At 32.5% G+C, this 27,330-nt stretch overlaps 2 protein-coding genes across 2 annotated transcripts; both read right to left on the bottom strand.

Moving 5' to 3' along the window:
- Window positions 1-20,122: 20,122 nt before the first annotated feature.
- LOC144551833 (cysteine proteinase inhibitor 8-like) lies at window positions 20,123-20,470 on the bottom strand. The gene has a single exon (XM_078299934.1). It carries the CDS (start codon window positions 20,468-20,470, stop codon window positions 20,123-20,125), a length of 348 nt encoding a protein of 115 aa, XP_078156060.1.
- A 6,518-nt stretch (window positions 20,471-26,988) lies between these two features.
- Window positions 26,989-27,330, bottom strand: LOC144551832 (cysteine proteinase inhibitor 1-like). Its single transcript, XM_078299932.1, has one exon. The coding sequence runs from the start codon at window positions 27,328-27,330 to the stop codon at window positions 26,989-26,991; it is 342 nt and encodes a 113-aa protein (XP_078156058.1).

Raw genomic sequence — 27,330 nt, 5'->3', positions numbered from 1 at the left:
TGAATAATTTGTGCTAATAGTCTAGAAAATGCAACATTTCTTGTTGCTAACAAACTTACATGTGACCAGCGTATTGATGCATCAATTAACACCATAAAATATCTAAACAGTCCACATGGAGATGTAATAGGTCCACATATATCTCCTTGAATTCTTTCTAAAAATGAAGGAGCTTCAGGTCCAACTTTATTTGGAGATGGCCTAATAATTAGTTTTCCAAGAGAGCATGCTTCGCATGTCATATCTTTTGATAATAGGATCTTCAGGTCCTTTAGGAGATGCCCATTTGCACTTTCAATTATTCTCCTCATCATTATATTTCCTGGATGACCCAATCTGTCATGCCATAATGTAAATAATTTTGGATCAACTAACTTCTGGTTAGTAACGGCTAACTTCGGGTTAGCAACCATATTTGATTCTATTTTACTTATATAAGTATTATATAATCCAGATGGCATTGCTTGCATCTTTTCAATTATGATCTTCTGGCCATTCTTAATAGATGTGATATGAAGATACTCGCAATTTTTCTCATTCATAGTTTCAATATGATAACCATTCTTTCGAATATCTTTAAAGCTTAGTAGATTTCTTCTGGATCTACTTGAATATAATGCATCATCTATTATTAATTTTGTTCCTTCAGGTAACAAAATACAAGCTCTTCCGGAGCCTTCTATTAAATTACTTGTGCCAGATATAATGTGAATATTGGTCTCACCAAGATACAATTGTGAAAAGTATTTCTTACTTTTCAATATGGTATTAGTTGTTCCACTGTCTACCAGACATGGATCTTCATTACTTATCATTGCGTCAGTCATTTTCCTTTAAAATGCAAAAATAAATTACTTTTATTCATTAAACTTATTTTCATAAAAAAAATTAAAAAGTAAACTAAACTTTTATTAAACATAAATATAATTTTTTTTATACTATATTTTCTCCCTAAGTAATAATATATATTTCTTCATTGACATTATGGAAGAAATCTGATATATCAAGATGTGTATCCATATGGCATTTATTTTGGGGTTATTCAGTAAAGTTATTTTTCATATTTTCCCCTTATTTATTGATTGTGGCTTGATATAGCTCCACAAAATGTTTTGGCGTATGACAGGTACGCGACCAGTGATTTATCATCCCACATCTGAAACAAACATCTTCAGGACGTTTTTCTTTCTCATTAATATGTATTTTCAACATCAGGTTATTACTACCATAACTTCAAGTTATGATAAATGAAAAAGGAGATAAATTCAAATTTTGTGAGATTTGTCATATGTATTACAAAATAGATACGCATTAACTTCAGGTTATTAATGCCATAACTTCATGTTATGAATGCCATAACTTCGGGTTATGAATGCCATAATTTTGAATTATAAATGTCATAACTTCAGGATATCAATGTCATAACTTCAGGTTATGAAAAGGGAGATAAATAAATATAAATAAAAGAATACGTAAATTGCATGAATAAATAAATAAATTTAAATGTATTAATAACTTCAGGTTATAATAAAATATTTTATGTAATAACTTCTAGTTATTAAATTGCTTGGCTGCACAATTGTATAATTTAATTTGAAATAACTTCGGGTTATATTTTCATCCGATGACCTATAATAACTTCTGGTTATTATATTGATTTTATATGAAAATTTCTAATAAAACTTCAGATTTTTAATTGAGAATAACTTCAGGTTATTATTCATCCAGTGGCCTATAATAACTGCTGGTTATTATATTAATTTTATACTAAATTTTATAATAGAACTTCAGGTTGTAAATAATTATAATAATAACTTCATGTTATTATTTTATTCAAGTAATACGAACTTCGGGTTCTTGATAAAATTTTAGTTGTGATAATAACTTCAGGTTATTACTCTTATTATTATATTCAGGTAATATGAACTTCAAGTTCTTGATAAACATTTAGTTTTGATAATAACTTCAGGTTATTATTTCATCATTCACTTCAAGGAATGATTCTTATAAACTCAAACAAATATAATCAAAAATTTAAATGAAATTTAAATTAATGAAAGATATAATAATTAATCACACAAATTACTTACATGATTACTTTGCAACTTCTTCCGAGCAATTCGTGCTGATAACGTGTTATAAAATTAAAATAAAGTTGCAATAAAAGTAAGTAAATAACAAGAGATATAGAGAGAACAATAATAGAATTGTATTCTCCACTATTGTGTATAATATATATGTCTCACATTCTCTATTTACAAAGCCTCTATTTATAGGCTAGAAAGAGATGTTACAATAATAAAGGAGAAAATAAATGTCCATGGTAGTGGAGATAGTGGAGGTAGTAGAGGTAGTGGGCAATGAAATGATAATTAATATTGAAAGTTATAGAATGAACATCCACATAAATATATTTTATAACATTGACCTCTATTCAAAATCGAGCATACCTTACTTTGATTAAAAAGGCCAAAGCCCATCTTCTATTGAAGAAAAAGTTAAATTATACCCTTCAACAGAAGTTCAATGCACCTAGTTCTACAACATTAGATCCTTACAAAACTTAAAAGGAAGTAAAACATCTGCAAGACAATCACAACCATAATAGGAAACTAGAACAGACAGCAGCTGTCTAGCACTTATTATAGATTGCGGGCCCAAGTCAGAACACAAAACAAAGAGATAACTAAGCCACTCAAAGAGGCTGAGGAAAGTATATGTAATTACAAAATTGGGCATGGTTGCCACATTCATACTGAGATAGCTATTCTCCATAAAGCACCATCTAGTTCCCTTGGTCTTCAGCAACAGTGGAGGAGTCAACCGCATCATCTGGATGTCAACTTGCCAATGGAAGAACATCTAAGTCAGAGGGGAGCCAAAGTGATGTAGCAGCAGCCACTGGCTGTGTCACCCGACCTGTCCAATAGTGTACAAGAGAAATGATTAGAAAAGTGAGTTGTCTAATCGATTTTTGTTTACCTTGTTCAAAGCAAAGTTCGTTACGATGCTTCCAAATAGTCCAGCATATGGCGCTGCAAACTAAGAGAAAAGCAGATCTATGTTTATTAGGTAATTGGTTAGCAAAATGAATTACATCTACAAATCTGGTCCAGTTTATGCTTGCATTTTGGCACGATCCCATATAGAACCATATTTTTTTGGTGTAAGAACATGTGACAAACAGATGGTTAATGGATTCATCTTGGTCGCAAAATTGACACTTAGTAGGTCCTGGCCAGCCTTTCTTCTTCAGGTTGTCTATTGTTAAAATCCTATTTCTATGGGTAAGCCACATAAAGATTCGAATCTTAAGAGGTATTGGAACCTGACACCACAACATTGCATTTCTAGGAGGAATGCCTCTAAAGTTAAGAATTGTGTACATGGAGCTAACCGTAAACTTCTCATTGGTTTTCCAGCGCCAACTAAGCTTATCATTAAGATGAGTATATGACAGATGGCTGATGATTTCAAGTATTTCTAACCATTCTAGGTATTGAATATTATCTAAGAATCTACGGAAAGTAAGCACATCCCCTTGTGTATTGATGACAGTTTGCAAGAGAACATCAGTGTTAGAACATATGTTGAATAAAAAGGAAAATCTCGAAGCCAAAGCACAGTTTTGATACCAAATGTCAGTCCAAAACAGGACTTTAGAATTGATGCCAGGGGTATAAGAGACACTAATTTTACCTAAAGAAGACAAAGCTACAATATGGTTCCAAAATTCAGATTTAGGAGTACTGGGAGAGGGGTATTTATGCATAATCATTGTTTTCCAAGTCCTCTCATAGGTGGGGTCTTTGAATTTCCACCACCATGTCATAAGTAATGCTATATTAATTTGTTTAAGATAGACCATAACTTGTACAGATGAGATAAATATTTTGAAAATATGTTAACTGCATATCAGCTCCCTGCGCAAATTCCGAATAGTCACCTTGTAACTTTTTTTTGTTTCACCATTTATCATTCTGTACGTCCGTTGCATAAAGTGTTGTATAGGTCTTGTTATAGTTATTTACTTATGGAGGATGGTTCAAATACCTCTATTTTTTGTCTTCGTCATATCTTTATTTTTAAAAACTTGAATAACTTAAAATTTAAATCTTAAAATTTAAAATAAAACAGTTGGATATGAACTACATCATTTTATCTATGCACGTATAAAAAAATTATGGCATTTCAACTTTGTTTTGGTTGTCATCTTGAGCTTATAAAAATATATACTAATGTGAATAATTTCTAGACGTTGATTTTTTAACTTATTGATTCATATAAAAGCAAAATCAAAATGTGATAATTTTTTATGAGCACATAGAGAAAATAACATAGATCATATCTAACGATTTTATTTTAACGTTTAAGTTTTAAATTTTGAATTATTTAAGTTTTTAAAAATAGAGGCACAAAAAATTGAAGACATTTGAATCCCCTTCTTTACTTATTTAAGAACTAATTTTTTTTACTGATGAATGGTGTTAAATGTGTCCATCTGAAGTTGGGATAAAACCTGCTTCAGAGCAAAAAAGATGGCCCGAGATGTCCTAAGTTGGATCAAGAGGGCTAAATCTGACAACCCAATTTTTTGATACAAGCCCATAATACATGTCACAATAGGGCCTACAAATCTAGGCCTATTCTGTTATATTAAACAAGAGATCATGAATTTCTGCTTTAAAAAAGGTGACATAATTAGTTACTGAGTTTACTATTTGGATTCTCATGGGTCAAGAGATGAAGCTTGATATTTCTTCATGGTAACAAAATTAGTGAATAATTTACAATTATATTTTTTCAGAACCATATTAAATTATTTGCGGAATTTTTTTCTTTCTTTAAACATCATAATTCTAATAAACATACATTTATAACAAAATAAACTATCTCGTTGTGCAGAAGTCTTACACATGCCTGCTACTTAGAAGTACAAAACATACTACTTTTGTTAAAGACTGCACTAAATTTTAGAAGAGCATTTATAGGATACTAAACTTCACATGTGCCTATGGGCTTGGAACAAAAAAAGACTAAGGCCCTGTTCGGTAACGAGAATTTCTATGGGAATGAGAATTTCTGAAAATGAGAATGGAGATTTCAATTTGTTAAAACTAAAGTTATTTATCTAATAGGGAATTTTAGAATATATGTGTTCGGTAAATCCATAAAAAATTTGTTAGGATGTTGAGTTTTCTTCTTTTAATAGAAGATGTAAATGTAATACTAAAATTAAACTATATTAAGTGTATTGATACTAATCACTGATTATGATCAAATTAGCTTAATCTATTATAATTGAGTGTTGCTAGTTATACTTGTTTAATTATTCTTGTATTATTATGTTGTATTTGTTTAATTAATTTTTGTCTTTCTGTTTGTTTAAATTGTGTTTGTTTTATTATATATTTTTTAAATTATTTTGAAGCTATTTTGTTTAAATTGTGTTTGTTTAATTGTGTTTGTTGTTTATGAATAAATAAAATAACTTCAAGAGTAAATTTGATTTTGAAAATTATGGTTAGTATATAAAATGAATAAACTTCACGATTTTGGTCTGATATTTGATCAATTAATTTAATGTTGTTTAGAAAATGATAGGCTTATGTTGTTGATGGAGAAGAAATAATAAACAGATATGAAAAAATATTAACAAATCATTCTTGCTAAGAACAAAAAATATTACATAAAAAATAATTGGAAGTTCAAAGTTTTTTAAACCAAAATAAATATTAAACAAAGTCAATTTGAAAAGAGAGTTGGGAATGAAAATGGGTATTGGAAATGAAAATGGGTAATTTAACTATTACACCGAACACTGCACTATATTGGAAAAGTAACCTATTTAGTTTTTTTTGTCCAAGAGAAATTATGGGAACATGAGTAGCCAAACAAGCTCTAAAGATAAACGGAACTGGATCTGGCCTTACAGAGCTTATATTTTCCGGATCCGAATATTTTTCAAAAACGAAGAATAAATCTGATTTTGAATTTGAATAATTTTGAATATGCCTAAACGGAGCAGATATCCCAATTATCGGAAACCCGTTTTTAGAGCTCATTATCTGAGCAATTTTCCAACTCACTTCTCTCTCCGCTCTATCTTAACACTGAGTTGAGATACGCATCTCTTCTTTGATTTGAGGCGGTATTAAGTTACAAATTGCACACAGTCAATATATAGACAAGGGACGATTTATAAAAGTTCTCACATTGCAAAAGTCTTATGAGGTGATATTAGATTACAAATTGCACACGGTCAATATATAGACAAGGGGTGATTTATAAAAGCCGAAATTTTTAAATATACCATACCTAAAAAAAAAAAAAAAAAAAAATCAAATAACCATGTTTTCTGAAAAATTTAAATTTTGACATTGCCGCATCCGCTAGATGCAGACCCCTTTTCTGGGGGCCGCATCCCCTAGTTGCGGCCCCACTTTTTTTTTTTTTCCTTCTCCTGCGGCAGTTCAATTCAAACCAAAAAGCAGCCAACATATTTGACCTATATATAACCATGTTTGTCTCGGCTAACAGAGACAGAAAAGGAAAAAAAAAAGAGGGGCCACATATAGGGGATGCGAACCCCATTTATGGTCCGCATCCTCTAGATGCGGTCCCCAGAAAAGGAGTCCGCATCTAGGGGATGCGGTCAGGGTATTTTTCAAATTTTCAGGATTTCGTGGTTATTTGATTTTTTTTTTTTTTTGGATTATGGTACTTTTAAAAATTTCAGTTATAAAAATTCTCACATTGCAGAAGTCTTATGAGGTGATATTAAATTACAAATTGCACACAGTCAATATATAATCAACGGGCGATTTTTGCAGAAGTCTCACATGTGCCTGCTACTTAGTAGTAAAGAAAATACTACTTTTATTTGATTTTTTTTTTTAATAATAATATTAGAAGTCTCACATGTGCTTGCTAGTTAGAAGTACGAAAATATTACTTTTGTTAAAGATTACACTAAACCTTACATGTAAAAGACTACAGAGTATCATACAGTACATAAACTTCACTTGTGCTTACGGGCTTAGAACAAAAAAAAAAAAACTGAAGAGTATCCTATAGTACTAGAGTTGTAAACAGATCTGGAATTCTGGATGACCTGGTTCGAAACTTCGAATCCAGCTTAACGGAGCAGATAATTTTTCGGATCCAAATATTTATTAAAAACAAAGAATAAATCCGATTTCGAATTCAGATAATTTCGAATATGCCTAAAAGCAGTAGATATACGAATTATCCAAAACTCATTTTCGAAATCCGTTCTTTGAGCGCTTTCTCCAAGACTCCAACTCTCTCCCACCTATCCAGGAATTCGCATCCTCTGAGATATCTCATATTTTGCGTGACTTTTTGGAAAATCTTAACCGTTGCAATACGTTCTGTGCGAATCTCAAAGCTCAAATAATACTGGCCCCTACGTCACTGCCGAATAGGCACCGGACACGTCGGTCACGCAAAAATTGAGATATCTCAGGGGATACGCACAACGCACTCTCTATCCAACTCACCAAACCTGCCAAAGAGTTATATACTACCATTATCTACTCTCTCCGTGATATTATAACAAGAATTGGACCGGACCGGAGCAGCTTCCCCATTCCAATTTCTTACTAAATAAATACACTGAGGAGCTCAAATAAAAGGGAGGTAGTACAGTTATTTCTAAAGATATTTAATTACTTAAAAGTTGAGAGTTCGAATTTCTCTCAAGACTTCATAGTTTATGTCAAGATTGTAATGGACTTAATAAATAGCGCGATATCCAAAATTTTCTCAAATATATATTTTTTTGAATTTTGTGTTAAAATATTCATGTTTTTATTTTATTTTAGTGCTATCATATATAATTAGATATCGTTCAATATTTATAGTTCGAATTTATTAGTATGGGGGCGAATAGATAAGTGGAAGCGTTGCTTTCACGCTTTCTAATACCGCCAAATTGCAAAATGGGCTTAAAACCAAATCAGTCTACTGTTTAGTCAAGTGGATTGGATTTTGGATATGCTCATAGTCGTATAGATGCGCTGCTGGCCGACTGTCGCATCAAATACTCAAGTTCATCCATGCAAAAATGTAAATAAACTAATATCAAAGGAAGAAATTCAGTTATTAACGAATCCCAAGTTGAAAAGAATGACCAGTTGGTTAAAACATAATTAACTGAGAAAATATAACAAAAGCTGTCTGAAGAAATTATTAACATACAACAGTGTCTTAAACGACAACTCAGAAATTACGACTAGAGCAACTCCCCAGTATTAATTTCAAAGTCATTTCAACAAGCACCTTTTGAGTCTCTACAGAATTCCATAACTATAGCAGATACGATCAAATCAGATACGATTGAAGGAGGTGAGTTGCCTGGATCCCGAATTACCAGCCCTCTCCCACACCACTGCCTGGTATTTCACCACCTTTCCTTTCCCATCCTTCACTTGTAACACCAGGCGATAGTTCATCCCAGCCACCACCTGTTGATCTCCCGCCACGACCTTCACGAACTCCAATCTATCATTCCCTCTCTTGTCGTGCTCCGCCACCGCGAAGCCTCCGAGCTCCTTCAAGTGCGGATCTGTCAGGTTTTTGATCGGGGTCCACCCGCCTAAAAAGGTCGAGGCGGAGGTAGGGCAGAGAGAAATCAGGAGAAAGGAGAGCGGGAGGAGGAGAACTAGGTACTTGGCCATTTTGATTTTGATTTTTAGCCTGTTCACCATTTTGCTTGATTTATAAACGACGTATCCGGTCAGGGGATGGTAACTTTGTGCTTTTGAATTATTTACGCGTATTGGCTTCCACACATGTAATGGTAAGACGACAGGTTGACTGGTTGGTGACCGGAAAAAACGGTCTGAACGTAAGATGATGTTTCTAGAAATCGGCAGTCGTTTAACAAGTGATAAAAATATGAAACGATGTAGCAAAATGGACAATTGCCAATAATTTTCAAGCTGGCATTAATTGCATTAACTGCACCCCTACCAGTACTCCTGAGTGGAATTTGTACATATTATGATAAATTAGGTGGTTATGTGAGCATTTATTAATCATGTCAAACACCACATGCGTTGCAATCCTTTTATGGTGGTCGTTTTTGAAAAAAGAAAGCTAAATGTACCTGAAAAGATCGGTCGTCTTTTTTTTTTGTGGTTCAAGATGCCGAAATTTGTATTTATAGCACAAATAAATAAATTATAACAATCTCGTTTTTTTTTAAGAATATATACTCAGGCCGCATACTTAATCTGCTGACTTAAATACTGAAGTCCGTACAGACAATATGCAGTTTCAGACTAGAGTCTGCATAGTCAATGTGCAGTCCAACTATTTATTAATTTTTTTTATAATAATAAAAAAAAACTTTGGTTTTATGTGACTCTGCCGACGCGAATTCCAAGCAAAGCCAAAAGTAAAAATTAACGGGGTCCCCAAAATTTGAGATTATGCGCGAATTCCAAGCAAAAAAACAAAAAGAAAAAAGTAAAAAGGTGCAGTCCCCACCCACGAAAAAAAGGGAAATAAGTAGGGCCGCAGATTGACTCTGCAGACTTCAATCTGGAGTTGTAGATTATTTGTATAAATGTAAAGAACGGTATGTGGTCGTCGGACGGATATGGTATCGTTAAATGATTAATTGGGAATAATCGAGAATAATCGGCTATAATCGAAAATAATTAGTTGATTGGTAGAAAAAATTTATGATGGTTTGATCACCGTCAATGACTAATTTGACGATTAATCGGCTTTAACGGACGTTTTTTACAACACTGGTACAAACTCCAGTATTTGAGTCCGCATACTAGTTCTGCAGCTTTGGTATTCATAAAATTCCTTCAAAACAGGAGTGTTTTGGTATATTTTTTTATGCTATTAATAAAAGTTTTGTTTCAAGATGATTATATTGTCTTGATATATAGTTTCCAAAGTTAGAACTTAGCATTATCAAGCTTATTCAAGCTACTAATAATTGTTAACTGAACTATCATGTCAATTCAAGTTTCTACAAATTTATTCATGGCAAAAAAACATAAAGAACTTTTTAAGTAAGAGTAAGGATATAATAAGAAAAATATAGATTTTAATGATATTTAAATATGAGTAATTAACTCTAGGAGCAAATTAAAAAAATTGTAAAAAGAGTTAAGGGATATACTAAATATAAATAAAGAGTATATCTAATATATATAGGAGCATATTGGAAACTGAAAATTAAGGTCTTGGAGGATAATTAAAACGAAAATTTAAATCGTTCATGATGTTGTTATTTGACTTTTCTATACGCTAAAACATATATAGTTCGGAGCATATTGTGAAGTATCTTGATGCTCTTTAAACGAAAGCAGAATTAATAGACCCTTGTCTTTGAAGGGAGGCAAAACTATGATCGACATGATATCTCCATTATATTATTAAGCACGTTGGGTGTCTAATTCATCAATGGCTACGATTGAAAGATGAAACTACAAATTTGTTCTCAGCCCTCCAATTACATAATTTGTCTTCTTTCGATTAAATGCATCTGTTTTATGTATAGAAGTCTAAATTTAGTTAAAAACATACTCACCACATGTGCTGCCACACAATACGTTACAATTAAAATTGAACAAACTTTGAAATTTAGCGATACATTTATTCATTTTCTTATTTATTTGTTTCTATATTTCTCCTCTCCAATTTAGAAGACTCCACCTTTCACCTTCTATTTTCTTATTTCTTTGTTTCCTTACTTCTTTATTTTTATACGGATCACAATGTAAAATATATATTTTTTATTTCCTTATTTCTCTTTCTTTATTTTTATACATATTGTTACAAGCAATTTAGAATATATTTCCAATATAAAATATATCAATGCGTGTGTGTATATTTTAAATTGGGAACCAAATCCTCTACCCTCTAGTGGACAGGATTTTCCAGCCCCCCCATTCATTTTGGCCAATCTCTAATTGACATGTGGCATACCTTTTTAATTAAATTATTTTGTTAATAAAATCTGTGGCTTGCATATTTTCTTTCCCATGTCTTTTCACCTTCCAAATTCAGAAAAATTAAGGATCTACTTGTAAATTTCCTTCTTCAAATTAGCCAATTTCTAGTTGACACGTGGCATACCTTTTCAATTAATTTATTTTATAGAAAGTTATAGCTTGTATATTTTTCTTCCTCCGTCTCTTCACCTTCCAAATTCAGAATTATATCTCCTCTTTTCTATATCAGCAGTGAAATTTTTTTTTTCAAAGTTTAAACAATCTATGATAGAATTTTGAGTTGGATCAAGTTGCAAAATATTTTACTTGTAAGTTATTTTTTTTATCTTTTGTTGTAAATTTTAGATTTTGACATTTGGTTGTATTTTGTGTTGCAAAACTAGATGTAGAACCGATTAGGTGAAACCTAAAAGTAACCAAATAAAATAAATATTTTTTTAAAAATAGCAGCTCAAGCTACAATCTGTTAGATTTCCAAAAACCTGAAAAATCATGAAAAACAAGTAAAAGTATAAAAAGAAAAAAAAAACACGGTCTCATCAGCTTTGTAATGAAACTACAAAAAATTAAAACATGTGCTTCCTTCTTACAAGTTTGCCTCTGAACATCTTCACCTTTTTCTTTTTTAAGAATAAATCCATAAGTATCTTTCATTAAAAAACTCAAAAAGTTTTATCATAGATTGCTTAAGCTTTGAAAAAAAAATTATCACTGCTGATATAGAGAAGAGGAGAAATAACTCTGAATTTGGAAGGTGAAAGAGACATGGTAAGAAAAATGTGCAAGCTACAACTTTCTATAAAAAAAATTAATTGAAAAGGTATGTCATGTATCAATTAGAAATTGGCTAAATTGAAGAAGGAAATTTACAAGTAGATCTTTAATTTTTCTGAATTTGGAAGATGAAGAGATAGGAGATAGAAATATACAAACTACAGCTTTTATTAGAAAAATAATTTAATTAAAAGATATGCCACGTGTCAATTAGAAATTGGTCAAAATGAATGGGGGCAAGAAGCAGAGGATTATGTTCCTTTAAATTGGAAACAAAGAAGAAGAAAAATATAAATTAGAAACAAAGAATAATATAAATTAGAAAATGTGTGTGAATATATATTTCTCTTATAATATGTGTGTGTGTGTGTATCCTATACATGCACATGAATAAACGATAACACTTTTTATTTATGATTTTTAATATCATATTATATGTCGATATTAAATTGTTGTACAATATTTTATATTAGATTCGAATTGAGCTATTATTTGATATCATTGGTACTTAAAAATAAAGAATCATCACATCATCAAATTGTTATCAGATATCACGATTAAAGTTAATTAAAAATACATAATCATATAAATTTTCTATTAACATGTGTCTTAATTTTTGGATAGTTATTATTTTCATTGATATTATTTTTCTTATAATATGTCCCCATTACAATGCACGGGTATGATACTAATATATATATATATATATAGAGAGAGAGAGAGAGAAGAGCATGCTACCATGCTTTGCAAATTAAAATGAGTATTCTAATTTGCGCTCATATTTCTAGTTCCAAAGTCCAAATAGTCAATTCAAATTTCTCAACATGTTCTTTATATTGAAATGTGCTTGGAGACCAAATTTTACATTTTTTAGAATTTTTTTATTATTTTCTTCGAATTTTTCATTAAATAAAAAAAATAAAAATTCAGAAAACACTGATTTTGAAAAATTCTAAAAAAATAGTAAAAAATTTCCAAAAAATTGTAAAATTTTTGTCTCCAAGCACATTTCAATATGAAGAACATGTTGAGAAATTCGGATTGACTATTTGAACTTTGAAACTAGAGATATGAGCACAAATTAAAACTCTCATTTTAATTTGCAAAGCATGGTAGCCCCCCCCCCCCCCCCCTCTCTATATATATATGAGGGAGAACCGTGTTAGTTTGTAATAATCTAGAAGTCAATAATACGATAATTTATCATAAAGCTTTGTTCATGAATTGAATGTTTATTTATATAGCATTTTGTTGCCTTGAGTATTATTGAATTTATGGATCATTTCGAGTTCATGACTGAAATTGTGAAACTCCATAATATAGATGATATATACTCTTAAAAGGTCACTGACCAAGGTAATTAGCAGGAACACTAATTACCGCGATAAGGTTAGTATGTGGATTAAAAGATGGTTAAGTTTTACAAACCACCTGACACGAGATGTCATTTTAATCACATAGATACATGTTTTAGAAACATGGTATTTGACAGACCCCGAATGAAACATTAAATAGAATTGTGTTCGTGTCATTTATGTTTTCATTCAGTGTCACGTTCTACAGTATGAGGTATTTATCGTTCCCACTGAGAAATATGTATGTGTGATTGTTATCCACCGCTGTCCGTAAAAAGCAGTCATAACGGTAGCTTTTCCATATGTATAGCTTAGCTGAGGAAGTGATAGTTTACCAAGAATACTATTTGTCCCTCGTATCTCTATACGAGCTATAGCATCACTGGGCCCCTTGATAGAGTTAGATTATCTGCTAGCGGTATAATTACAAGAGTAATTATATTTGATAATCTGCTCAAGATCAAGAAAAGATTCAGTTAGCAAGGATGACACACATCTATCTTGAAACTAATCTGATAGCTATGAGACAGAAGAACAGACACAAGTAAATTGTTTACTGGATCGTGATATTGTACAGTACAGCATCATCTGTGTAATTGGATGGTCATGATGTGTTGCCAGATGCCACCCATGACTAACAGAAGTTAAAACAGTTTTAACTCTGTTTACCAACATAACACAGATCCTATTGGGTCACACCATATAGGAGCTACTCGGAGAATCTTACTGATTAATTATAAATTGATTATAATTAATATTAAGATGGTTATAATTAATTATACGTGTTATAATTAAATTATAAATGTTATGTAAAAATAACAAGCAAAAACATTGGTTAATTTATAAACGTGTATGACACGTTGTATAAAAGTTAACCGGTTAATTTATAAATGTGCAGGACACATTGTATAAATTATCGAAACAACAAATAACCGCAAGAAAAATATATATAATTATTCAGAATAATTATACGAATATTATTTGTGTTCGGGCCGAGGGCATTCGAGTCTTTTCAGATTCGTCCTTATCCGCATGACACGTCATCGATCCTATCCAGATGACACGTCATCGATACCGAAACAAATAATCGAAAGAAAAATATATATATAATTGTTCAGAATAATTATACGAATATTATTTGTGTTCGGGCCGAGGACATTCGGGTCTTTTCAGATTCGTGCTTATCCGCATGACACGTCATTGATCCTATCCAGATGACATGTCATCAATCCTATCCACAAGGGCAAAATGGTCATTTCACACCTATGCCACCTTGCATGTGTAGAAGCATGGAGAAGAATGTGGAAGGGTGTGGAAGGGGTATTTTGGTCATTTCACATATAAAAGGATGAGGTGTCAATGGCATATCTTGTAAATAGGCCGAACTTGGAGGGCATTTTGGTCTTTTGCAACCGAATCTAAACACTATAAATAGGGGTGGAGGGGTAGAGAGAGAAAGATATATTCACATATATACATATGCACATTCACATGTATCTTTTCGTGCAGAAACGAATCGGTATTTTCTCTCTTTCTCGGTTTCTCTCCCAAATAGTGTTTCGGTTGAGAAAAGAAAGTTATACGTAGTTGACGTATAATCTTGCGGGTTGTTGTGGAGAATATTTACGGGATCGATGAATAGTGTTTTACCGAATTTAGCGGTATGTCAGTTTTGCATATTGATGAAACTGAGCAACCGAAAATTCGTGTTTACGGGTTTTCGTCTTTTCCTCGTGAATAGTGTTTTTGCAGAATTCCGCGGTTTACGGTATTTCTGGCAGAAGAAATAAACCGCTCTCCGGTTAGTCCTGGTGGATAACCGATAGAGGTATCACACGTGTGATACTCCGAGTCGATTCCTTCCCTGGTGAGGCTCTACTCGCTCGGTCTGCATTCCAACTGTGATTTGGAAACAAGGTATAAATATGTTATATTAATCTATTTAATTGGTAAGTAGATTAAAGTTTTAGAAATCAATTATGGAGTAGATCTGTAAAAGGATTAAATTGGGTTTTGATGCCAAAGGAATACTGAAGGTGGACCGCCTTGGAAAGTTTCCTGACATACCCCGTTTAATCCTGAGCTTAAGTTGGCCGTAGAAATTTTTGTTCTACGGTCATTCCGCACCTTAAGCCTAAAAGGGGTTTTGGTTATACCACCCCGAAACCCCAACAAACCGTTGAAACCCGCATATCTTACGAGTGATGCGTCTACATGTGAAATTTTTAAACATTCTAATTAATTTAGTATAAAGTAAATCGGTCAAAATTAGAAGGTTAATAAATTAATTTTAATTCATTCATTTTTTGAACGTTTTTGACCGCTTGACTTATACTAAATTAATTTAAATGTTTAAAATTTGTTCACTCGTAAGTTAGACAGGTTTCAACGGTCCGAATTCGTCATTTAAAGCTAATTTGACAAGTTTTATACTTGAGTTTACCAAGAGACTTGGTGAACTTAAGAACACACTAGTTCACTATATATTTATATAGGAGGGATCCACTCACACTGTTTTTGGTGACACCCGATTACATCTTATATTTTCAAATTTTTCAAAGTCCAAACAGTTGATTCAAATCGTTCAACGTGATGGATATATTAAAATGTGCTTGCAGATCAAATTTTTCATTTTTTTGAATTATTTTACTATTTATCAAGTATTTTACAAAATCGTTGTTTTCAAACTTGAATTTTTGTACTCATCTTAATAAATAGTAAAAAAATTCAAAAATGTTGATCTACAGGCACATTTTAATATATCGATCATGTTAAACGGTTTGAATTAATTATTTGAACTTTAAAATATAGAGTGTAATCCAGTATAAAAACAAAAAATAGTGTAAGTATATCCCTCCTCATATACATATATATATTATCCCAAGTAGAAAATATCAAACTTCTCACGCAACTAGTATGAATTAATTTTTATATAGGCTTTGTTGTTAACGAATCTAACAGGCAAAGAGGCGATTTCAATGTGCGCCTGAGTCTATATCTATTGCCCATGATTCACAATTTCACATGCACTGATGATGCACAGTCTGTTGACTCCATGTTAAAATGTCCCTATACGTGAAGTAATCAAATACGTATCCGATACGAATTCACATATAATACACATGGGATATCTATCTGACACGTCAGCTGGCGTATCGATGTTTCACATTAAAATTTGTACAAATACATACAGGTGTCCCACGCTGTCAGACACGTATCTCAACATACAGGGCGGAAGCTACCTTCAACTCCAAGGAATGGAGATCAATTTATTATCAATTTTTTATATTTATACTTATTTTTAAAATAATCTAGAGTAAAATTTTATAAATAATGTAAAATTAATCTCTATTTATATTAAAATAATATTATATACTTAATCTGTATTTATGTTTGACTTCATTGTCTGAACGTCTTTGTGAGCATATATACTACAAAATACAAATGATGTGAATACTTGAGAAACACGGTGGGACGAAACAAGTGTCAGCGATGCTTCGGATTCTCCACTCTTATCAAGTGAATATTTATAAAATTCTCCTTTTCAATTTAGTTAATCACGTGGCGAAGCTTTTTTAATTGTGCCCTTTTATTTGTAATATTTTATGATCCAATCATCACCATATTTATGTACTATGTTACATGTAGTATGAAATAGGATATTATTACGTCTGCAGAATTTATGCATTCTTGTACTTCAAGTCTTCAACTAACAGTCATATCTATTAAAAATGAGGAGGGTTCAAATGCCTCCATGTTTTTGTGTCTCCATCATGCCTCTATCTTTCTCCATCATTTTCAAAGTTCAAACAGTCGATCCGAACCGTTCAACCTAACCTCCATACTAAAATATGTTTGGAGATCAAATTTTATATTTTTAGGAATTTTTTTACTATTTTTTTAGATAGTTACAAAAATACTATTTTTAGATGGTTCAGATTTACTGATTTTGTACCTATCTAAAAAAATAGTAAAAAAATTCCTAAAAATATAAAATTTGGTCTCCAAACATATTTTAGTATGGAGGTTAGGTTGACCGGTTCGGATCGACTGTTTGAACTTTGAAAATAATGGAGAGAGATGGAGGCACAAAAACATGGAGGCATTTGAACCCTCCTCATTAAAAATATTAGTACTTTCAAGTTGCCACTTACCCTCAAATATATATATATATATATATTAGTACTTAACTTTAAAAAAAAATACTGTTTCTCAAGTACAGATATTAATAAAAAAATTACAAGTATAAACGCCGAAATTTTTATTAATAGGAAATATATTAAATAAATATCGAGATTAGAGAACGCTTTTGCGTTTTATCCAGATATAGGAAAACCGTTATGGTTTATCACGGCCTCTGGCCGTTATGGCTTATCACGGCCTCTGGCCGTTATGGCTTATCACGGCCTCTGGCCGTTATGGCTTATCACGGCCTCTGGCCGTTATGGCTTATCACGGCCAGAGTTAGCACCTAATTAACAAGCTTAACCATTCTAACTGAACCATGAAAAAAACGGAAAAAAAAAACCTGTCCGTGATAGATTGGAACGGCCAGAGAAAAAAAAAAAAATCCCTGTCCGTGATGAACAGTAACGGCCAGGTCCGAAAAAAAAAAAAATGTTTTAACCTATGGCCGTGATGGGTTATCACGGCTAGCCCTTTTTTTTTTTTTTTTTTCTTTCTTTCTGTCTCTGGCCGTGATAGATAGTAACGGTCAGGGTTTTTTTTCCGGTTTTTTTCTTGCACGGTTCAGTTAGAATGGGTAATGATTAATTAAGTGTTAATGCTGGCCGTGATATGCCAGAACGGCCAGAGGCCGTGATAAACCATAACGGTTTCCCTATATTTCGATAAAACACAAAAGCGTTCTCTAATCTCGATATTTATTTAATATATTTCCTATTAATAAAAATTTCGGAGTATAAACGTATCGCTTAAATTTTAAAAAATTATGAATCGTTGTATATGTATCGTATCAGATATGGTGTTTGTAATTTAAAATAATTATGAATACTGTTTGTAACTTTATTGTCACTATCAATTTTTTTCTTTTAAAAAAAAAAACTTTATTCCTGCAGCATAAAATTCCATATCCGTTGCCATAAAAATAGTGGCATATTATTGTAATTATTGTATTTGAGCCAAAATCCCATGGTTCAGATCAAACTAAAATATCTATTTATTTATTATAAGATCTATACATAATTTAAACCATTTAATTTAAAGGTGATCCAAATCAACATCATGCATGTAAACTAAATGAATATCTGGACCTAAAATAAAATAAAATAAACGTGTGATGCATGCAATTCTTAAATTGATACAAATATATTCATGAAAAAGACTTTTAATTTCTCAATTGTTTAATCACTTGGCTTTATTAAAAATAAATGAAACAATTTATAATTTTAATGTATGAATGCATTAAAATAAACTTGTTTTAAAAGTTTAGATTCATCATCTAACATGATTCACGAATTTTAAACTATGTTCACAAACTTCTCGAATACGCCTATATGTTCAAAGCAACGTCTCTCACTTTTCTTGACCTCGTCAACATCAAACTTCCTCCTTTTTTTTTTTTTTTTTTTTTAGAAAAATACGGTAAGCACTTGAAGCAACTAATATAAAATTAATTCAAATTATATACATAATTGACTAATTAACACAAGTAGAATTAACACTTATAATCCGGTGATGAAAATCTCCGGACTACCGAAATAATTGAGAACCCAAAAAATCTTAAACAACCAAATACAGTTTTATCTACTTTGCAGGATATTATACTGAATATTGTATTCCTCAATGACTGCTCTCAAGGAAGAAGTGTAATAAAAAAAATAAAATAAAGAAAATCAGAAGGAAATAAGTGTGTTACACTTCAAAGTCTAAACTGAAGGGAGATGTGGTCTTAAAGAGATAGAAGGAAGCAGCTAATAGTCCTCCAACTCCAGTATGTAAATATCAATACTAAATTCTGTAAACTAATTCAACAAATCCTGTCAACATAAAAACGCGTGAAAGCTATTAAAAATGCGTAACAGCTGTTGGGGACCACTTTCTATGAACTGTAAACATACACATATTATCCTGTGAACATACACATATTATCCTACAAACATACACATATTATCGTGTGAACATACACATATTATTATGTAAACATACACATATTATCCTATAAACATACACATATTATCCTGTAAACATACATACTGTACTTGAAATTATGGTAATTGTGACAGTTGAAAGAGCGTCAGAACAAAACTAAAAATGGAAGACTTTTATAGACGGAGATTTTCAGGAAATTTGACTTGGGAGTCGTTACATTTTCTCTCTTTTTTTTCGGAAAATTCTGTATTAATATGTATATTTTAGATAAAAGTACTACAAATCTTATTCAATCTCCATTTATTTTTCAAAATTTCTATAAGTTAACCTAATATCTTTTCAAAAAAGAAAAAAGTTATTTTCTATCTCCATTAAAAATCCTGCCTCCGTCCTGAAATCTGCAGTGTGTTTCTTCACACCCCTTCATTAGGAAGGACATTTTTACACAACAAAACCTAGTTTTTGTTGGATTTTAAGTTGTGAAACCACAGAAAAAATTCGCAAATTTCTCTCAATTCTACGCAAAAGAAATGTTTTGCAAGGATAAAGGTGCCAAATTGTTAAAAAAAAAAAAAAAACGGCCACTTTTTAGATAATTTGCTGATTGCGGCAACTCCCCCTCAATTCCTTGCCCAAACAAACAAACGAAGTTGAGAAACGAATAAACCAAAAAAATAAGAAAACAAAATTGACCGAGTTTAAGAGGAATTTATCGGAAATTAGATAAACACAGAGTAAAGTCGCTCACTTTTATTGCCAGTAATACACCAAACACCTCTTCCTTTTCACTACAGACGAAACAGTTATGAAACCTCTAATTAAAACATCAACTAGATCCTACAAGGATGTAATTAAAAATAAGAAAAGAAAAAAAAGACATCAACTAGAGACCGGATTGAAGGAGGTGAGTCTTGTGGAATTGGTCCAAGACTGCTCCCACACCACCGCCAAATACTTTGCCACCACCTCCTTTTCATCTTTCGCCTCTAGCACCAGCCGATAGTTCATCCCTGATACAACCTGTTGATCTCCCTTCACCACTTGCACGAACACCAAGCTGTCTTTAGTGACCTCATCGTGCTTCGACACGGCGAAGGCTCCGAGATCCTTCACGTGCTGATCTTTCAAGTTCTTGATCGGAGACCAACCGCCGGGCATTGGCTTCGAGGTGACAAGGTTAGAAGCGGCGAGGAGAAAGAAGATGAGGAGGAACAAGGACTTCGCCATTTGCGAGAATTCCGATTTTGGTTTGAATTCGGCCTTTTTGGTTAATTTTGTTTTAGAATTTGGGAATTGGATGTCAAATATATATATAGATAACGTTTAGCAAATCGGACTTTATATTTGGAAGAGAGGAAGGGTAAAGATTTTAACAGAGCAGTTTTGCTTTATGAAGCTTACGGACTAGAGAATAAGAAAGCGCTGCGTATGATTCTTGCGTTGCATGAAGCATAATCTACTCTGTTAAAATCTATACCCGAGAGGAACGATGTCGGTAATACAGCGGAGTGCGCATCCTCTGAGATATCTCAACTTTTGCGTGACCGACGTGTCCGGTGTCTATTCGAGGATGATTAGGGGGTCAGTATTATGTGTGCTTTGAGATTCATGCAGAACGTATTTAAACGGTTAGGATTTTCCATAAAGTCACGCAAAGTTTGAGATATCTCAGAGGATACAAATTCAATACAGCGTGAGGGTGAGGCATGAGTATTCTGTGGATATTCTCATGTCGCTTTTTGTGAAGGTAAGTAGTGCTAGCCTTTTTCTTATTCTTTTTATCTTTTACCATCAATCAAGTAGAAGCACAAACATATGTAACAATTTGGTTTCAGAAGATCTGAAATTATGAAACTGTGAAATGAATTTGCACCCTCTGAGATATCTCTTATTTTGGGTGACTTTATGGAAGATCTCAACCGTTAAAATAAGTTCTTAAATAATACTGGCCCCTGCGCTGTCTCCGAACAGGCACCGGACACATCGGTCAAGCAGAATACGAGATATCTCAGAGGACACGCACTCGGTTGTGAAACGGTGGGTAAAATGAGTTGCGGTTTATAATTACAAAGATAGATCGTCTGTAAATTTTTTTTTCAGACAATCTATATGTCTGATGGATACACGCTTTCTTTGATTCTTTCAGGGGATAAAACCGCGATAATCCTTTGAAAATACCGCTATATACAAATAAGTATTAGGGTCAGATGATCGGATCCTCTTCAATTTTGTGAAAAAAATAGTTGGACCATCATTTATGAGAGGAGCGTAACCCAAACCGCGGCGAAGGGATCCGTGAACCAAGGACGGGAATTGTACACTACAAAGATTACACGCTCAACCCACTGGAATTACACGGCATACTTCGATTGGACGATCCTTGTATTATATGAACGCGGGTATCTCCCCCGATGTTTAAGTAAAATTAGTTGTAAACATTGGACGGAGAGAAATTTTCTGGGAGGAGAATTCAATAGAAGATAGGCCAAGACAGTTGTCTTCCACGGTTCCACCCGTAATCCTGTTTTGACTTAACAGTGAGCGTTGACTGAGAATGTTGATCGTTTGTGATTCTTTATAAAACTAGATTCCTGTTACCGAATTATTATTAATTTTCTTTTTTTTGAGAAAAACTTGGCATGGGTTGGCAAGGACCGTCTCACAGAATTATCACCCCCTTTAAGAATCGCAGTAACAAGATTTTCGAATAAATATATTTGAATTATACCTCTCTGAATTATTTTAAAAACTTAAAAACTATAACAATGCGATATGTATTCCATATTATTCAAAAAAAATTATAAGGTTTGCTAATTTATTCATTTGATGAGAGATCACTTGACAATAGTGATTTTGACCGTCTTGACGATAATTCTCAAATGAAGTCCTTCAAAAAAAGATAATTCTCAAATTAATTGAAATAAGGTCGAAAATATATATTTTTAATTTATTGATATATTATTAAACATGTATATGGATAATCCAATAATTAAATTTCATATAATTTGAATATTACTTGATATCGTATCAAATAACGCTAAATATTGACCGTTGAAAGTTTTAAGTTACTTATGTGCATTCATCTTATTTTATACGCATAATATGTTCATCATATAAAACATGAGGAGGGTTGAAATGCCTCCATTTTTTGTTTGTTTTCACTATGCCTTTTATTTTTTAAAATTTTTATAACTCAAAATTTAAAACTTAAAAGTCAAAATAAAACCGTTAGATGTGATCTATGTTATTTTCTCTATATTATCCTAAAAAATTATCACATTTCAATTTTGTTTCTATGTGAATCAATAAGTTGAAAAATCAATGTCTAGAAATTACTCATATTAGTATGTTTTTTTACAAGCTCTCGATGACAATCAAAATAAAATTGAAATGTCATAATTTTTTACATGTGCATAAATAAAATGATGTAGATCATATCCAACAGTTTTATTTTGACTTTTAAGTTTTAAATTTTAAATTGTTAAAGTTTTTAAAAATAAAAACATGGTGGAGGCTTCTCGTAAAACATATCTATAATGTTGAAGTTTAAATTTATACTTTATATTTGATCCTCTTATTTTTATATAAATATTAAAATCTTAATATATTATTTAAAATAAAAAATAACGAACTAATTTTAAATTATAATCAAATTATATTTTATATTTTGTGCCCCCATCTCTGAGGGAATTCGTATCCTCTAAGTTAACTCAAATTTTGAGTTAAGATATGAATTGTCCGATTTAAATCCGCACTAATATTAAAGAACCCGTGTGTTATAGCATGTCTAATTTTTAATTGTACAGTTTAGAAATTAACTCAAACAGTACCTTGATGTAAAAGATGCAGATTCTCTCTAAAGTGCATAGAATCAAAGAACGTTTAAGTCAATAAGAAAACCTTACAACGAAGGAAAAATAAAATAAGAAAGGAAAATTCATCAATCAGTTTTCAAAATATGTAACCAATCTAAATTTGTATTTATATCACCCAAGGTAACATGGTATTTTTGTTTAGATCTGGACCGTGCAATCATAATCAGTATAAATATTAAAGGAAATCAGATAAAATTGACCTGAAATATGATCGGACGGTCCTGATTTAAACAGAAATATTCTGTTACCTCAGAGGATTTGGACTCTCTAAATTTTACCCGACTCAGGTATATGTAAGATGCGAGTCTTACTAAAAAAATAAAATATGAAACTTATTGTTAGTCTAGCGGTTTTATAAACTAATAATAACGCGGTATTGATTTGTGAGACAATTGATGATTTGTCTTATCATGTAAATATTCTTTATAAATTAAACCAATTAAGGCAATAGAAGTACTTGGATGAGAAATAGTTTCATTGGCAACACAAACTATGAAGAAATAACACAGTTTTTCTTCGTCTAACATTCAGCTTAAATTCGTGCTCATAACTTAAATTTTTTTTAAGAGTGAGTCTATGGTACTATGCATATTACGATTTGGCACAGTGCTACGGCTCTATATTCGAGTTTTCAAATCCTAACGGTCGATCCGAACCGTTCATCTTGTTCTCCATATTAATATGTGTTTGGAGATCAAATTTTACATTTTTTGAAATTTTGTTACTATTTTTTTAGATTTATTGAAAATCACTGTTTTTGGATGGTCCAGAATTTTCAGATCAAGTGATTTTCTAAATATCTAAAAAAATAGTAAAAAAATTTCAAAAAATGTAAAATTTGGTCTCCAAACACATATTAATATGGAGAACAAGATGAACGGTTCGGATCGACCGTTAGAATTTGAAAACTCGAATATAGAGCCGTAGCACGGTAACAACCCGTGATATGCATAGTACCATAGACTCACTCTTTTTTTTATATATAAAAGGCTTATAGCCCGTTTCATTCAAGAAACCAAAAGTCACATAATTGCAGAGTTGAGAAAACAAAACAAAACATAAATGTCCCCCCCCTACATGCTGGGTATACCAAATCAAAAAACAAAAAACATACTACTGATAGGAGTTTCTCATCTCTCCCTCACAAACATAGTGCAAAACAGTTGAATAAATCTAAGTACTCTAAATAGGTGAATCAGGATCGATCGGCCCTGCTAAAAGAGGAGCCTTCTCCAGATGGTTGAAACAGTACCAATTGAGTGTCTTCTGGGTCCCATATCCTCAGTGGAATCGCCTCAACATCATTTGGCAACCAAAGGGGAACTAACTCTCTGGCTTGACGCTTGATCAAACCTGTCTAATAATTAGAGAGAGCAATGATCATCAAAATTATAGAACGAAAAGTCTTACCTGTTTTATTTTGAAAACACAGTTCATTCCGCAATTATTGTCCAACTTACTACACTAAAGACTACTATGAAAGCTAATTGAGAGTGTTTATCTAGTGTACAAGCAAAGGAAACTATATCTTGTATAGTATTCCATTCCTTGAAATGATGTATACTAATGCTCATCCAAAACCAAATATGCTGTGCCAAAGGGCATTTAAGGAACAAATGGTTTGTGGTTTCATCTGCTGTGCCAAAGGGCATTTAAGGAACAAATGGTTTGTGGTTTCATCTGCTGTACAGAACTAGCATTTGAGTGAACCTGGCCACCCTTTGTGACTCAAGTTAACTTTGGTCATAATTTTTCTTTGTGTCATAAGCCACATAAAAATCTGGATTTTATGAGGTAGTGGCACTTGCCACCAGAGCATAGCTTGGCCTATTTTAACCCCTCCAAAATTAAGAAATTTGTATAATGAATGCACCGAAAAGACCCCAGTAGTATCCCATTTCCATGCAATTCGATATGTGGCATGAGTAAATGAAACGGTGCTAATTTTGTGTAGTATTTGATTCCATTCTTCACACATCACTGGATCTAAAAATATTTTAAATTTAACCCCTTTCCCTTGACTTTGAATAACTGCCTGCAAAGATATATTAGGGTTGCTACAGATTTCAAATAGTTGGGGGTATTGTGTCTCTAAGGTATATGAGTTATCCCAAGCATCTCTCCAGAATTTGAGTTGAGAGTTTGTCCCAGGTTGATACATTACACTACATCTACCTAGAGAATCTAATTTGACTACTTCTTTCCAAAAGGGAGACATAGGTATAGTATGTCTATCATAATATTGAAATTGAATCAACCGTTTCCAGAGATGGTTGTAGCTGGTGTCTTGGAACTTTCACCACCATTTCATCAATAAAGCCGTGTTCATTTGTCTAAGATCCAATATTTCCAATCCCCCATATTCCTTAGCTATGCAAGCCCTATGCCAATTCACTAAAGAATATTTTCGCTTACCTTGAGTACCTTGCCATAAAAATCGTCGTCGAATTTTATCTAACCTATTTAGTACTTCAGTTGGTATTCTATGGATAGATAGGGTATAAAGAGGAATAGAAAAAAGAACCGAGTTAATCAAAGTCAGTTTACCCCCTATTGACAATAGATTCCCTTTCCACCCTTGTAACCTATTTTCTAGTTTTGCTAAAAGGAAATCCCAATCTCTTTTTTTTTTTTGCATATTTGAGTTCTGTAATGGAAGCCCTAAATATTTAATAGGAAATTTGCCCTGTTTACATCTGAACACTTGTGCCAAATTGGGCCCTTGATCACTATTTAGAGTATATAACTTTGTTTTAAGAAGGTTCATCTTGATACCAGAAATAGCTTCAAAAGCAACCATACCCCACCATGCAGTTTCTACATTGGCTTCATTAGCCTCTAAAAAGATGATTGTATCATCCGCATAGTGGCAGTTGCTAATTGCTCTCCCATGTTGGATAGGAGGACCTAAGCCAGTGATTAGATTTGATTCTCTACCTTTACTGAAAATACGACAGAGAGTATCGGCTGCTAAGATGAAAAGAAAGGAAGACAAGGGATCACCTTATTGTACCCCTCTTTTGCAAAAAAAAAAATGGAGTCAACTCCCCATTAATGTTAATACATGACTGTGACCTATGTAACCATGATTTAATCCATGCTATCCAAGTGTGACCAAATCCTCTATGTTCTAAGATATGTATCAGATAAGACCAGTATATAGTGTCGTATGCTTTCTCGAAATCAATTTTGAGCACTACCCTGGTGTTTTCCTATGCATGCAGTCATGAATAAGTTCTTGACTAATAACTACATTATCTAGTATATACCTGCCCTTTAAAAAGGCTGATTGGCTATCATCAATAATTTTAGGCATGATTAATTCTAACCTACCAGTTAGTACCTTAGAGATCAATTTAAAGATGCAATTCACTAAGCTAATAGGTCTAAATTTATGGATATGTTTGGCCTCTTGTTCTTTAGGAATCAAACAAATAGTTGATCTATTCAATTTCTTAAGATCTAGAGTCTGATTATTGAAACCATGACACAGAGTAAGTATATCTGATTTGACTAGAGACCAGAAATGTTGGTAAAATATAAAACTGAACCCATCAGGGCCTGAAGCCCCATGGGGAGCTGAATCAAATAATGCTACCCTAACTTCTTCTTCGAGAAAAGGAGTCTCTAAACTAGACTGTTCTAAAGTAGTCAGTTTCTCCTCCGGGGACCAAAAGTCAGGGGCCATGGTCCAAATTGGATACCTGTTTCTCCTAAAATGTATTTATAATACTGAACTACATGTTTCCTAATATCCCCTAAGTTAGAATTATCTACTCCATCTATTACTAAAGAATTTATTCATCATAACTTAAAATTCTATGATGACAAACAGATTGCTCTAAAAAATTCCAATAAAGAGAATGTACACTAAACTCGATCAAAGGAGGTGAGTTCTCTAAATCCTTCCCATTCCCTCTCCCATACCACGGCCTGATACCGGGCTACATTGCCTTCCGCATCCGTCGGCTCAATAACCAACCGGTAATTTGTACCAGCAACAACTTGTGTCTCACCTGACACAACTCTAACAAACTCTAAATTATCACCCAACTGTTTATTGTGCTCTAATACAGCGTAATTGCTGATATCTTTCACGTGCGAATCGGTTATATTTTTAATGGGTTGCCATCCACCAGCTAATTGAGAAGTGGGGACATGAAAGGAGAAGGAGAGGAGAAAAATAAAGAGTAGAATGAGCAATAGTTTCAT

Source organism: Carex rostrata, chromosome 3 (genome assembly GCF_964058835.1).
Source record: "Carex rostrata chromosome 3, lpCarRost1.2, whole genome shotgun sequence".
In the NCBI taxonomy this organism is placed as follows: Eukaryota; Viridiplantae; Streptophyta; class Magnoliopsida; order Poales; family Cyperaceae; genus Carex; species Carex rostrata.
This window is presented reverse-complemented; position numbering and strand designations above follow the sequence as displayed.

Coding starts and splice junctions, on each gene's coding strand:
- LOC144551832 (XM_078299932.1), bottom strand. CDS start 27,330: ATGAAACTATTGCTCATTCTACTCTTTATTTTTCTCCTCTCCTTCTCC.
- LOC144551833 (XM_078299934.1), bottom strand. CDS start 20,470: ATGGCGAAGTCCTTGTTCCTCCTCATCTTCTTTCTCCTCGCCGCTTCT.